Below are 13999 nucleotides of genomic sequence, written 5' to 3' on the forward strand. Positions count from 1 at the left end.
TAGTCAAATAAATAAAGGAATAAACAGGTAATAATAATAATAATAATAATAATAATAATAATAATGTTATTATTATTATTACCTCATCAAAACAAGAAACCATTTTACATCAATAATAATAATAATAATCAAAAAACACATTCTGTACACCTATTACCATAAAAGAAAGAGTATCTAATTCCTGTGGCAGATGAATTAGCCAAGATGCCCAACAGGCAAGCAATGTATTGCTTATATTGTGCTGAAATTGAAAGTAGCACATTGAAATGGAAGGAAAAATAGCAAATAGTTGTACAGAATCTGACAGGTCCTTTGAACATATAATTCCAAGTAAATAATAATCATTCACTTCCAAAGCTGCTCAAATAAAAGTTTATCTATATTTAGGTAGGCTGAAAGTTTCAGCCATTAGCATCAAACTAGTAATTAATGCACAATAATTATTGTGGAGAGGGATTGTGCAAGCACTGCCAGGTTAAAAGCAGCAAAATCCAGTTCCTTAAATAATGAAAGCTAACATAAAATACAATAAAATTTCCATAAATTTACAGTAAGATGTAAAATATTATTGATATATGTGAGCAAGACCAAAACTTTTAATATAAACATAAATAATTAAAATTATTTATCGTCTATTTTCAATGAATTTTTTTTTTTATTTTATTCAATATTTAAGTGAGTGTGGCATGTTGTTTTTCTCCTTTCGCTGGCATTTTATTCACACACAAAATTTTTTGCAGCACCTTTTTTGAGCCACAAAAAAAAAAATAAATAAATAAAATATTTCTCAGTTTGCACACCTCAGATTTAAACAATGACATATTCTTTCAAAGAACAAATAAAGTGTCTAAATAAAAAAAAGTCTGCTATAATATATCAATAAAATTGCTTTAAGATGAGCAAGCATGCCTACATATGCAGGCTTATATAACTAAAGATGTAAGATCTCCAGTGGGCTAAAATATTTTAGACAAACTTTTAATCAATAACGATTAAAAGATGAAATATGCAAGGGCAATGTGGTTGGGTGATAGTAGCAGGAGATTTTAAAGATTCAGTACTCACAGACTTGAAATAGACTTCTTTAAAGAACTGCATCAGTGCTTTTGATTATAAGTAAAAAATATGTAAAATCAAGAATAAAACATATATTTTAGGTTTCCTTTGATGAAAATGTATCAACAATACACAATGTAATTTATAAATGAGAATGACAATGATTTTCTTCCTTCTAAAGAGTTGATCTTTCAAATAAAAATTTATTTTCAAACTTCCAGACTTTTCTGATTACTTGGACCCTAAAGCTTCCGTGGACTCTCCTCTTTTCCTTTCTACACTGTTCCATATTCCATAAAAAAAGTAAACACAAAAACCTGAAAAAAAAAAAAGAAAAAAAAAGAGCAGTTACACTTTACAATCATTCAAATTATCCTTATTAAAGATTTAATTTTTTTTATGGGCATCTCAAATGAATATATACACATACAATTCATATATATGTATACTGTATAAAATAAAGTTTTTAAAATCCACAAGTTCCACAAAATTGGTATGTTATGCTGGCATAGAATTTGTTTTTATACTGTGTGTGTGAGTGACCAATCCACAAGTTCATTATCTAGAAAGTTAAAATTCCTTTCTGATTTATATCACACCAAACTGACTCACTATTACACTGTCTCAAATTCTGTGCATTTCTTAACCAACAGCATAGCTCATCCCCTCTTGTTTCCTGTCTGTCCTGTCCATCCAAAACTGGTAACAGTAATTCTCTAATCAAGTCTTCATGCACTGCCCCTGGGTTCAGTCTTGGGACTGTTCTTTTGTCTTGTTAAGCTCAATGAATGGCTTTGGTTGGCTCAAGAATAGAACACTGTGCTCAATGTTCCATTCCAGCATTCTTTTAAAATGTATTCAATGAATGGCTCAAGGAGGCATATGCTCCTTTTCCTTTGGGGAGAATACTGAACCACTGAGGTTAATTATGAGGGCATCTTTGGACTTGGGGAAAGATTCCTTTAGATTGGAGAAGTGTCAATGTATCACCAATACATAAAGGCGGTTCTAAGAGTGAAGTTGGTAACCACAGACCAGTTAGCCAGTTAGGAAAAATCTTAGAGGCAATGATTAAGAGTGCAATCCAAGGACAGATAGATATGGTGTTTTGAAGGAATGCCATATCTATCTAAATGTGGTAAGTGTGTCAAAATAGCCGTAGGCTATTTTGACACACTTACTTGCGAGCTGGATGTAGGGAACAATTTTGACATAGTTTATTTGGATTTTAGCAAAGCATTTGACTCAGTTCCTTGTGGGAGATTACTGTATAAGCTGGAACAGGTTGGGATTGCTGGAGATATTCTAAGGTGGATTCCGATTATGTGGGTTACAGAGCTTGGCAACTAGGCACCTCAGAGGTGACCTGATTAAGGTTATAAGGCTCTGAGAGGGGTTAGTAAAATGAATGACGGTGGAATTTTCAGTGTTATAAAGAATTCTGAACTAGGGGCCATAAATTCAGATGACAGGAGTTGAGGTTTAAATTAGATTGTAAGAAGTTTTCTTTTAAGCCAACGAGTCATTGATTGCTGGAACAAGTTTCTCTCACAAGTAGTTGAGAGTGACAGAATAAATTCAAAGGTCAACTGGATAGTTACCTATATGAGGAGGGAAGCATATAATTTTTATTTTCTTATCTAATTGTTTTTTTTTTTTTTTTTTTTACAGTGCAGCAAAAGTCTGTGGCTTCCTTGTGCTATACAGCAAATACTATTGCTATATGCCTCCTTGAAATAATCCTTCTTTATACTCCACCCACGGCCGACCGGGTGGGTAAAATGCCTGTCTGGCAACCCAAAGGTCGCGGGTTCGATTCCCACCTCGGGCTTGGATCAAAGTACTGCAAAAACCTTGGGAGGTGCATTATGGCCACAGAAGCCTATGCGCCAACAACTAACAAAAAAAAAAAAAAAACTCCACCCACTCTCCTACTTTCACCCTGAAACTTCCATATCCACTTTTTTAGAGGGGTGTGGGGGCTAGCCCATTGTCTTGTCCAGATGAGCAGAGGGGCTCACTCTATCTGTGCTAAACACAATGACAAATGGCCCCTGTAGCTATGGACAGGCACTAGGTAGCAGCTCTCATTACGATCACTGCTCCCTAGTAGCTAAGAGGTCAGATATCATGTAGAAATTATGTAGAGTTGAAGGAAACTTCCAGTGCTGCCTCAACCATTACACAATACATATTATCCTTTCTGTACACATTTTACTAACCATATTTAAATTCTGCATCTCCTATGTCTAAGTTGCATCGTGTTTTTAATATCTCTATGTCTGAATTTGATAACTTAACCAATATTTCAAGTTCATCAAATTGATTTACTATAGTCCTTGTATAAGTGTACTGTAATTAATAAATGACAGAGCTACAAGGCTCAATAGGTTCTACATTATATATCAATTAATAATAATAAATAAGAGGAATTACTTCTATTATGGCATGTAGAACACTTCAATACAGACACTCTCTGTTCTTCAAATGAGTATAAAACTAGTTTAAATGAATTCCTTACACTCAAAGAAAAATCGATGAACCAATGCACCCTGAATCAAAGGTTCAAGAGCTCCAAAGCCCGGCCGCACATACATCAAGCCACCAACAAACCTCCACGAGGAAAAGAAGACATTAAGTCCATAATTAAAATCGAATGCTGAAAATAATATTATAGTAACAAAAATTTTAATATTTTTGACCCACATCCAAAAGAGGAATGGCCAAGCTTATATGACACTATGCAGTACACACGGTACTAAGTGACAGATAGTCATCACCTAGTGCTATGCCAAGGCTACCTTTGGTCTTTACAGCAAAGTTTTGATTTTCTCTATTTCTCCTACAATACAGTATAAAGATCAACTGACACATCATTGTATGGTATCCTTTCACATATCAGTGTCATCCATAATGGTTCCATAATTTTAATATTACCTAATGTACTTTCAATGCATGCATTTACACATACAACAGACAAAGATATCTTTGGTATTGATATTTTTCAAGTTTTTTCTGTTGCTCTATTGATACTAGTAAATATTTATTGCTAGAGCTGTTATTTAAAGTTAGTTAATTTTTTATTATTATAATCATGGATCATGAGAAACAGAAAAGTGGTTTGTTCAAATGTTGAACTGCATGATTTATCACAATTAAGGCCAAGTTACTGCTCTGGATAAAGGGATGACTGAGTGGGAGAAAACAGAGAGTGGTAATCAATGGGCACTGCTTTTTGTGGACTAATATTAGAATTCCCTAGGGCTCAGTGCTGGGTCCATTGTTGTTTTCAATGTTTATCAATGATATTGAAGGTATAACAGGCTTAATGTATAAGTTTCCAGATGATACAAAGGTTGGTTAACAACAGTCATCATGGTGAGCTACTGCAACAAGATGTACAAAAATTGAGTCGATCTGCTGCTGTGTGCTATTAACACTCAGAGTAGTGGAGAAGGAAAAGGAAATTCAGACATGAAATTCTCTGAGCAATGCAGACATACTGCCAGGACAGCTCATGGGGTTTTGTCAGTGCTAGTAGGGATAAGGAGGTGATTCTCCCTTTAAGGCCATGGTTAAGCTACATTATTATTACTGGGGGGGGGAAGAGAGAGAGAGAGAGAGCATTGTATACAGATCTGGAGGCCTCACTTTAGGAAGGATGTACATCTGCTAGAATGGGTGCAGAGAAGAGCAACCAGATTGGTAAGGGAACAAAAGGGTGCTCTTACCTAGAAAGGCTTCAGTTCTGCAAATTGCAGTGTCTTGAGACTAGGTACCTGCGGGGAGATCTGATTGAGGTGTTTAAAAGCCTTGAATGGATTGAGTAAGCTGAATGTTAATGGTATTCTTCCACTTGCTGAGACTACATACATGAGGGGGCATAAATTAAAGTTGAGGAAGGATGGTTGCCAGATAGATGTGCAGAAGTTTGCCTTTGGCCAGCAGGTGGTTGTTTGTTAGAACAGGCTTCCATCTGTTGTTGTGGAAGTGGTTGCGTTGAATAAATTCAAAGGAAAGACCAGGCAAATTCTTGGATAGTATGGATAGATGAACTGCTTTTTTTTTTTTTTTGTCTGATGCTATATAAGCTTGCTTTCTTGTATCATTTGCCATTACTACTAATACATCCTAAGGACGGCCTCCGTAGCCGAGTGGGCAGGAGCGGGAGTGCAGTAGCACACGCTCTTTGAGTAGACCGGGGTTCAAGCCCCTGACTGCTGAATACGGTCGATCTGCCAACCCGCACTGGACCAGCGTGGCAGATTATGGTCCATTTCCCTCAGCATGAATTGTTGAGGAGGCTTCCACCCTGCAGTGGGTTGATAATGGCTGCACTTTACTTTTTTTTTACATCCTAAGTATCTTGATAGTAACTTTAAGGAGAAAATTTGGAAGCAAACGGATGACTTCTAAACACTGTTTGACCATTATGATCAATTTGCTATTTGTGTAAACATCAAATTTAATAAATAAATAAATGCTTAACATGTGTCTTTCCTTATTTATATATCTCAGGCAAACTATATAAATATTCCTATTACATTTTATTGTTAGAGATAGACCTTGTGTCAGTGTTGAAAAATGCTTTGAGTATTTCTATAACACAGAATGCTTCTTGCACTGCATCTGTTTGTGTTTGTATATTTTCGAAAGATATTTGAGCTGTGGATGTGGCATTATTTGTAAAATTATTGAAGATGTTGTAGTAGTAGTAGTCGTAGAAGAAGTAGTGGCATGTGATGCAAGAAAGCAAGTGTATGAGCTTATGCAGCATCAGCCAAAAAAAAAAAAAAAAATTTACAAAACAAATCCTGCTAAATGTTTGTCCAGTTCCTCCTTAAATTTATTTAACCTATCAACTTCCACATCAACAGATGGAAGTTTGTTCCAGCAATTAACCACCTGCTGGCTAAAGGCAAATTTCCACACATCTATTCTACATCTGTCTTTCCTTAATTTGAATTTATGCCCCCTCAGGTTCGTAATCTGAACAAGTGGAAGAATCCCATCAGAATTCAGCGTGCTCAACCCATTCAAGGCCTTATACAGCTCAATCAGATTACCTCACAGGTGCCTAGTTTCCAGTCACTGCAATTTGCAGAGCATAAGCCTCTCTTGGTAAGAGGATCCCTTCATTCCCCTCACCAAACTTGTTGCCCTTCTATGTACAAGATCAAGAAAATCTACATCCTTCCTAAAATGAGGCCCCCAGACCTGTACGCAGTACTCGAGGCGTGACCTAACCATTGCCTTATACAAAAGGATAATCACCTCCTTTTCCCTGCTAGCAAAATTCCTATATATCATTGACAAAACCTCATGACCTGCCCTGGCAACCTGTCTGCATTGCTCAGAAAACTTCATATCTGACTGCACAATTATTCCCAGATCTTTTTCATTTTCTACCATCTTAAGTGTAGTACCACATAGTTGGTATGTTTCTCTGGGGTTACTTCTACCCATGTGCAGTACTTTGCATTTGTCAAGGTTAAACTTCAGTTGCCACTTCTCAGCCCATCTGCCCAAATTTTCCAGATCCTGTTGCAGTAGCACACTGCCATTACTGTCATTAACAACTCTGCCAACCTTTGTATCATCTGCAAACTTCAATACTAAGCCTGATATACCTTCATCAATATCATTGATAAATATACAAAACAACAGTGGACCCAACACCGAACCCTGTGGGACTCCACTATTAAACATTAGTCCACGAAGAGCAGTACCCATTGATTACCACCCTCCATCTTCTTCCATTCAACCATCCTTTTATCCATTGTAGCAACTTATCCTTAATACCATTCTGCTCCAATTTGTACAGTAGTCTTCCATGCACAACAGTGTCAAAAGCTTTCCTGAAATCCAAGTATATGATATCAGAATTATTTTTTGCATCAAGTTCCTTTGTGACTACATCATAATAACCAATCAAATTTGTCAGACAAGACTTCCTCTTAGCAAACCCATGCTGTGTCTGAATTATTGCTGCAGTCATGTTTAGATGATCCTGCAATACATCTTTAACCAGTGACTCCATTATTTTACCAGATCCCTTGCCAAAGATTTCTCGTAATCTGCCTTCGCCTGCCTAACCTCCTTTGTGACTTGATTACAGACTAGCTTATATCTGCCATAGACTTCTGTGTCGCCTGATAATTTATACAGGGTGATTCACTACCAGTGTGACAAACTTGCAGGAGGTGTAGGGGGCACAAAGACGAATCGGAATCACATAGCATTGCAGGGTCCGAAATGCCTTCGTCATGCAGTAGAGGACGTGGAACGGGAGGTCGCGTGAACAGTGATCCCGCTGGAAGTCAGCATTTGCAAACCGTTTCTGTTGAAGAAACCAAGTAGCAAAAGTCCTCCGGAGTGGATAATCCGCAAGCTCCAATGATTGGACGCGTTGCAGATGGTATGAACTCATTTGGTTTGTTGACAGTATTGTCTGTACAGTGGATTGGGAAATACCCAATCGTTGGCCTATCGCTGGAGTACTGGTACTCGGATTGCCTTCTGCAAGACGTAGGACATTCTCTTCATTGTCTGGCATCCTCGTTGTTCGCTCTCGATTCATGGTACCTCTCGTGAAACAACCAGTCTCACGTAACCTTCTGTGCACAAGTGCGAAAATCGTATGATTTTCGCACGTGTGCGGGAAACATTCTTGGTACAAGTGCAGCACGCTTGTACCAAGGTACCAGCAACTTGGTACGAGCACGCCTGTGCGGGAAATGTTCTTGGTACAAGCGCAGAGTGGTGCGCCCGTTACAGTCCGCAACTCCATACGCGAAGTGCATGTCGGCCAGTTCAACATTTGAATACTTGTCCATCCTACTGCCTCGAGAACCGGTTCGTAAATGCTGACTTCCAGTGGGATCGCTGTTCATGCGACCTCCCGTTCCACGTCCTCTACCGCATGACGAAGGCATTTCGGACCCTGCAATGCTATGTGATTCCGATTCGTCTTTGTGCCCCCTACACCTCCTGCAAATTTGTCACACTGGTAGTGAATCACCCTGTATGTATCCCATAATTGTCAATACTGTCAATTTTTTTTTTTTTTTTTTTTAATTATGTAAAACAATATAACTAGTATAATGAAATCATCATTTGCTGATTTTGGTCATATCTTTTTATTATAAATTCAAAATCAAAAAATATTTTCTGCCACCCATCTTGCATAAGCCATATCACAGTAGTTGTAAGTTCTTTTAGTAACATCACCTAATTGTTTTACAGGAGATAGTTTCATCGGGTATGTTTTAAATGGTAATGACTCATTCCCCATAGTAACATATGGAATATAATTTTTCATACCAGGAATTAATTCATCTTATGTTACATTTAATGTCCTGCTTGCAAGTGTTTTACTGAGGTTAGCAGGCAGATACTGCAATAACTGGGTTTATAAGAATCAACATCTAAAGTAACAAAGTTAAAGTGCACAATTAACTAGAGCTAATAATACCACTGAAAATGTTTTCTTATAGTTGCATAATTGGGAATGCTGTTTGGAGGGGCTTGAATACTGACATCCAATGTACCAATACAACTGGGGAAATTCCAAAGCTTGTAAAATTACAACACAACTTTTTTCTAATTTTCTTAATTTGGTTGGAAAATTGAAAGTTTAGCTTTTTCCTATGTAAAAAAGTTGTTAATGAATGAATATTATACTCCGCTATAACTTTATTTAAAAAAAAAAAAAAAAAAAAAAAATCTTGTTTATACTCCTCCAGGTCAGTGGAATTTACAATAAACCTTCAATACAAATGTTAATTGTATTTAGCAGTCGTCACGGGCTTGAAAACCAGCCCACTCAAAGAGCACGCGTTGCTGCACTCATGCTCCTGACCACTCAGTTACATAAGGCTTACACGACAGGCTAGAATCCACTTGCACATGTTGTTTTAAGTATAACATTATTTTATTATTATTATTAGCCATATGGTGCAAGGAAGCCTGAGGCTTATGCTGCACTGGCCAAAAAAAAAATTGAGTTACGCTGACAGAGAGAGAGAAGTAGAAAGGAATCACCAAGAAAGAGAAGAATGATGATATCCAGCTCAGGACCCTGGGTGTAGCTACATAGTGGAATTTTAAGCCCATGCCTGTTGTGTGAGGTCAATGAGACTCCAAACAATATTTCAGCAATTTGTGCTCTTCATTTATTGAGTCCACACAGCTGAAACTCCTAATAGCTATTTTTGAAAATTCTTTCTTTTATTTCTCCATACATTCCAGGAATCTCTGTTAATAATTGCAAAATTGATGAGGGGTTTCTGATCCTAACGACAGTACACTGCTGCAACAGGATCCAGAAAAGTTGAGCAGATGGGCTGAGACGTGGCAACCGAAGTTTAACATTGACAAATGTAAAGTACTGCATATGAGAAGCAGTAACCCCAGAGTAATGTATCAACTGTGTGATACTACACTGACAGTGGTAGAGAGTGAAAAGGACCTGGGGGTAATTGTGCAGGCAGATATGAAGTTTTCTGAGCAGTTCAAACGGTCTGCAAGAGTAGCTGCTCATGGCAATGATATACAGGAAATTTTCTATCAGGAATAAGGAGGTGGTTATCCCCTTGTATACGGCAATGGTCAGGCCACACCTTGAGTAGAGTATACAGGTCTGGAGGCCTCAATTTAAGGATGTAGAGCTGTTGGAATGAGTACAGAGAAGGGCAACAAGATTAGTGAATGGAACAAAGGGTTGCTCTTACAAAGAAAGGCTTAAGTTTTGCAAATTACAGTGTCTGGAGACTAGGCACCTGCAAGGTGATCTGATTGAGGTGTATAAAGCCTTGAATGGCTTGAGCATGCTCAATGCTGATGGGATTCTTCCTCTTGCTCAGAATAATCGCCTGAGAGGGCATAAATTCAAATTGAAGAAAGACAGTTGTAGGATAGATGTGTGGAAGTTTGCCTTTAGCCAGCGGGTGGTTGATTGTTGGAACAAACTTCCATTTGTCGTTGTGGAAGTTGATAGCTTAAACAGATTCAAGGCAGAACTAGACAAACATTTGGAGTGAGTGGATGGGCGAAATGAGAAGGGCATTTTTTTTTTGTTTTTTTTTTTGGCTGATGCTATATAAGCTTGCTTGCTTGCATCATGTGTCCTTGCTAATGGTAATGCTAATGCAATTAAGTGAAATTCATGAGTCAAGTTAAATCAAATTATATGCACATGATGAGTGGTTTCTGTCACATAAAATTACTGACAGCAAGCTGGCTTTATAGACATGCACTTTTCTCCAGTCGGTAATGCTCTCTGGCTTTGTAACATTGAAGCAGTGTCTAGAATCAAACTGTTGAGACACTTCACATTTCATGCAGTGGTACTCCTATTAGTGGTAGGCTGGCATCCACTTGCGCATATTGTTTTAAGCGTGTGGGTTTTCAATTTGCATTTTGTTTGCTGGTGGGTCTAAAGGAAGTTTTAATTCAAACAATAATAGAAATTATATGTTTTTAATATAAAATGTGGATTTTTCACAGTTGTGTTAAGAAAACATTGAAAAAATAAGTGGCATCAAAAAAAAGTGAACAATTTTGAATTGTTTTGCTGATTTTTCAAATGCATACTTGGGGTTTAAGTGAACCCAGACACACAGAGGAAGAATAATCCTTTTTGTAACTGCTGATAGATTAAGACAAACTGAAGGTTGTACGTTAGGCATTATTATAACGTATATTGTGAAGTCCTTCACGAGTTGCCTTCCTTTTATACTTTGCATAAGTAAAAATTCCCCATTAGGGAGGTCTACTGTTACTTATTGTCAGTTGAATGTCACTGCCTAGGCTGTACTGTTTCAAAGCTATCTGGCCTCTCATCAGTAATCAGGTGGGCACCCAGAGCTGATAGTCTACTGGTGACTTATTTACACAGCATGAAAGATTCCAAAAAGGCATACTTCTTAGACTATTAAAATTTTAGGATAGAAAGCTCCAAACTATAAAAATTCCAACTATGACATTATTTAATGCAATTTCACCATTAGTTCACAGCTTAATTTTAAAACAAACTGAAATTTATAGGTCAGGCATCATTATTAAAACATCTCATGTTGTGAAATACTTATCTTCCTCTTATATATTTTGCATAAGTAACACTTCCCCAATAGAGAAGTCTATTGTTAGTTATCTTCAATTAAATACCACCATACATGCTGTTAAAATTCCCTTAAATATATGGTCCAACACAGATGCCAAACAATGAAAGGAGAAATACAAATTAAGATAGTAATTTGCAACTAGAATAAAATAAGTAGATTAATAAATAAAATAAAATAAAATTCACTAACCTAAAAACATCCATACTGCAAATCTAACCCAGGTTAATGACGGAAGCTTCATCATCAAGTAAACGTTTACAAATACACTGATGAAAGGAACAAATGGAACAAAAGGTACCTATAATAAGAAAATTTTAAGTTATTAAAACTGCAGTTTTGTCTTGTATTCTTAAGATATATTTATTAACCCTATAATTAAATAGTAAAAAAATAACTAGAGATCTTTAGTGTGAGTGAAATAAGACAGCAGTGGGCATCTATGTTTTGCGGATCTAGTACTTTATGAATACCTTAACTTATTCAAAATTAAATTAACATTAAAAACATTTTTGAAAATATAAAAAATATTCTATAAATTTGTCCTCAGAAATTTAAATGTTAAATAATTCAGTCACTGCATAAAAGTCAGGAAACCTCATTTTAGAAACAATGTGGATCTGTTAGAATGGGTACAAGAAAAGCATCAAGTTGTTGTTGGTTTAAGGATTTATTAGACACACATTGGCAACTATGGCCATAGTGTGCCAAGGCATCAAGATTAGTGAGGGGAACAAATGATACTCTTATCAGGAAAGACTTCATTTCTGCAAATTTCAGAATTTTGAAACTAGGCGCCTGCAAGGAAATCTGATTGAGGTGATTAAAGCTTTTAATGGATTGGGAAAGCTAAATGTTGATGGCTTCCTTACTTAGATCGATCACACACACACACACACACACACACACACACACACACACACACACACACACACACACACACACACACACACACACACACACACACACACACACACACAAATAAAGTGAGGAAGGATAGTTGCAGGGCAGATGTGTGGAAATTTACTTAGAGCTAAGGAGTAGTTAATTGTTTTTTTTGTTTTTTTTTTTTAAATTTCCATCTGGTGTTGTAGAAGTGAGTAGTTAGACAAATTGTTAGAGGGAATGGAACAGGTAATGTGGGAACCTTTTTTTTTTGGCTGATGCTGTATAAGCTTACACTGAACAGCTTTAAGTCCACAATGAATTATAAATTAAATATCACTGACAATATATACATATTATATTAAAATACAGCCACAGGATTGGTTACTATTACAGTATGCTTTTAAATATTAGCTTACCTAATATTTTTCTGCCCCTGTACATTTCTGTTAGACAACTGATTATGATTATTTCATGAAAGATACTGTGGCAGACTTTGCACATCTTCAGAAATGTTGAATCAAGAGCATTTCCAAAACTGCAGCAGAAAAGATGATTTGAATTTAGTTCCTCCCACCTGGTTAAATATTCTCTGATACTCAGTATTACTATGAGAAATTATTAAACTGCCAATAATGACTTGGAATAACTTATTATATTTCATACTTCTTTGTGCCGGTGTCCCTTATAAGGAACACTGTAATGAATTCTGTCTTCTTTTTAATAGCTTATGGGGATTCTCACATTGAAATTAACAGAACTGATCTGCAAAATATCAACTGCTTTACCTTCAATGATATGATGTATTCTGAAAATTTTTTCTCCAAACAGTGTTACTGGATGATGAATTGGTTCTCCGAATACAATTATATTTCAGTTAAAGTTATATAATATTTAACTTAACTCAACAATGGTTCGGCAGGACCTGTCAGGTAACTCACATGAAAAAATTTTGTGCATTTTTTATTGGTTGAAGATTAATGATTGAAACTTTCTCTACCTTTTCTAAGTAGACCCAGTTGTATAATTGGGTCTGTACTTAGAAAAGTACAGACCCAGTTATACAACTGGGTCTGTACTTTTTATTTTATTTTTACAAGTTATTTTTGTGATATTTTATTGTTATTTTTTACAAGTAATTTGTACAAGTTATTTTTGCGATATTTTATGGCTTTTTGCAGAGTAGTTGCATGAACCAGCCGGATAGATGTACCACAACAAGCCCCTTTTTTTCTCAACTTGATGTTTTCTTAGGCATATGGAATCTCACGGGTGAAGCTCACATTTTTCGACATGTAAAATTATTGTCAGCTAGTTCATCCATTTCCTAGAGGTAATATTATCATTCATTCTGTTTTCTAGAAATAATAACAAATAAAACCACAACAGCATCCCAAGATGGTTGACTAAAAAAACATAATGCAGAGAAGTGTTATTTATGATATTATTTAGCATTAGCAAATGCAAATGGTACAAGAAAGCAAGCTTATATAGCATCAGCCAAAAAAAAAAAAAAACCCTTCCCGTTTCACCCAATCCATTCACTCAAACGGTTTGTCTAGTTAAGCCCTGAATTTATTTAAACAGTCAACTTCCAAAATAACAGATGGAAGTTTGTTCCAACAATCAACCACCTGCTAGCTAAAGGCAAATTTCCACACATCTATCCTACATCTGTCTTTCCTCAATTTGAATTTATGCCTTATCAGGTGATAATTCTGAGCAAGAGGAAGAATCCCATCAGCATTGAACATGCTCAAAGCATTCAAGGCTTTATACACCTCAATCAGATAACCTTGCAGGTGCCTAGTCTCCAGACACTGTAATTTGCAAAATTTAAGCCTTTCTTCGTAAGGGCAACCCTTCGTTCCATTCGCTAATCTTGTTGCCCTTCTCTGTACTTGTTCCAGCAGCACTATATCTTTCCTAAAATGAGG

The 13999-nt window shown here is 36.4% G+C and overlaps 1 protein-coding gene across 3 annotated transcripts in view; it reads right to left on the reverse strand.

The window, feature by feature from the left end:
* Positions 1–1222: 1222 nt before the first annotated feature.
* LOC150076090 (cationic amino acid transporter 2-like) overlaps positions 1223–13999 on the reverse strand; it is a 259400-nt gene continuing 246623 nt past the window's right edge. For all 3 annotated transcript variants that reach the window (XM_090387002.1, XM_090387001.1, XM_090387000.1), the window contains exons 14-15: positions 11370–11478; positions 1223–1373 (exon numbers count right to left, since the gene is read on the reverse strand). In XM_090387002.1, coding sequence (XP_090243128.1) covers positions 1288–1373; positions 11370–11478 — 195 coding nt within the window. In that variant the 3' untranslated portion in view covers positions 1223–1287. The remainder of the gene's footprint in view (positions 1374–11369; positions 11479–13999) is intronic.

Source organism: Mastigoproctus giganteus, chromosome 13 (assembly GCF_048544385.1).
Source record: "Mastigoproctus giganteus isolate SK-2022 chromosome 13, ASM4854438v1, whole genome shotgun sequence".
Taxonomy (NCBI): Eukaryota; Metazoa; Arthropoda; class Arachnida; order Uropygi; family Thelyphonidae; genus Mastigoproctus; species Mastigoproctus giganteus.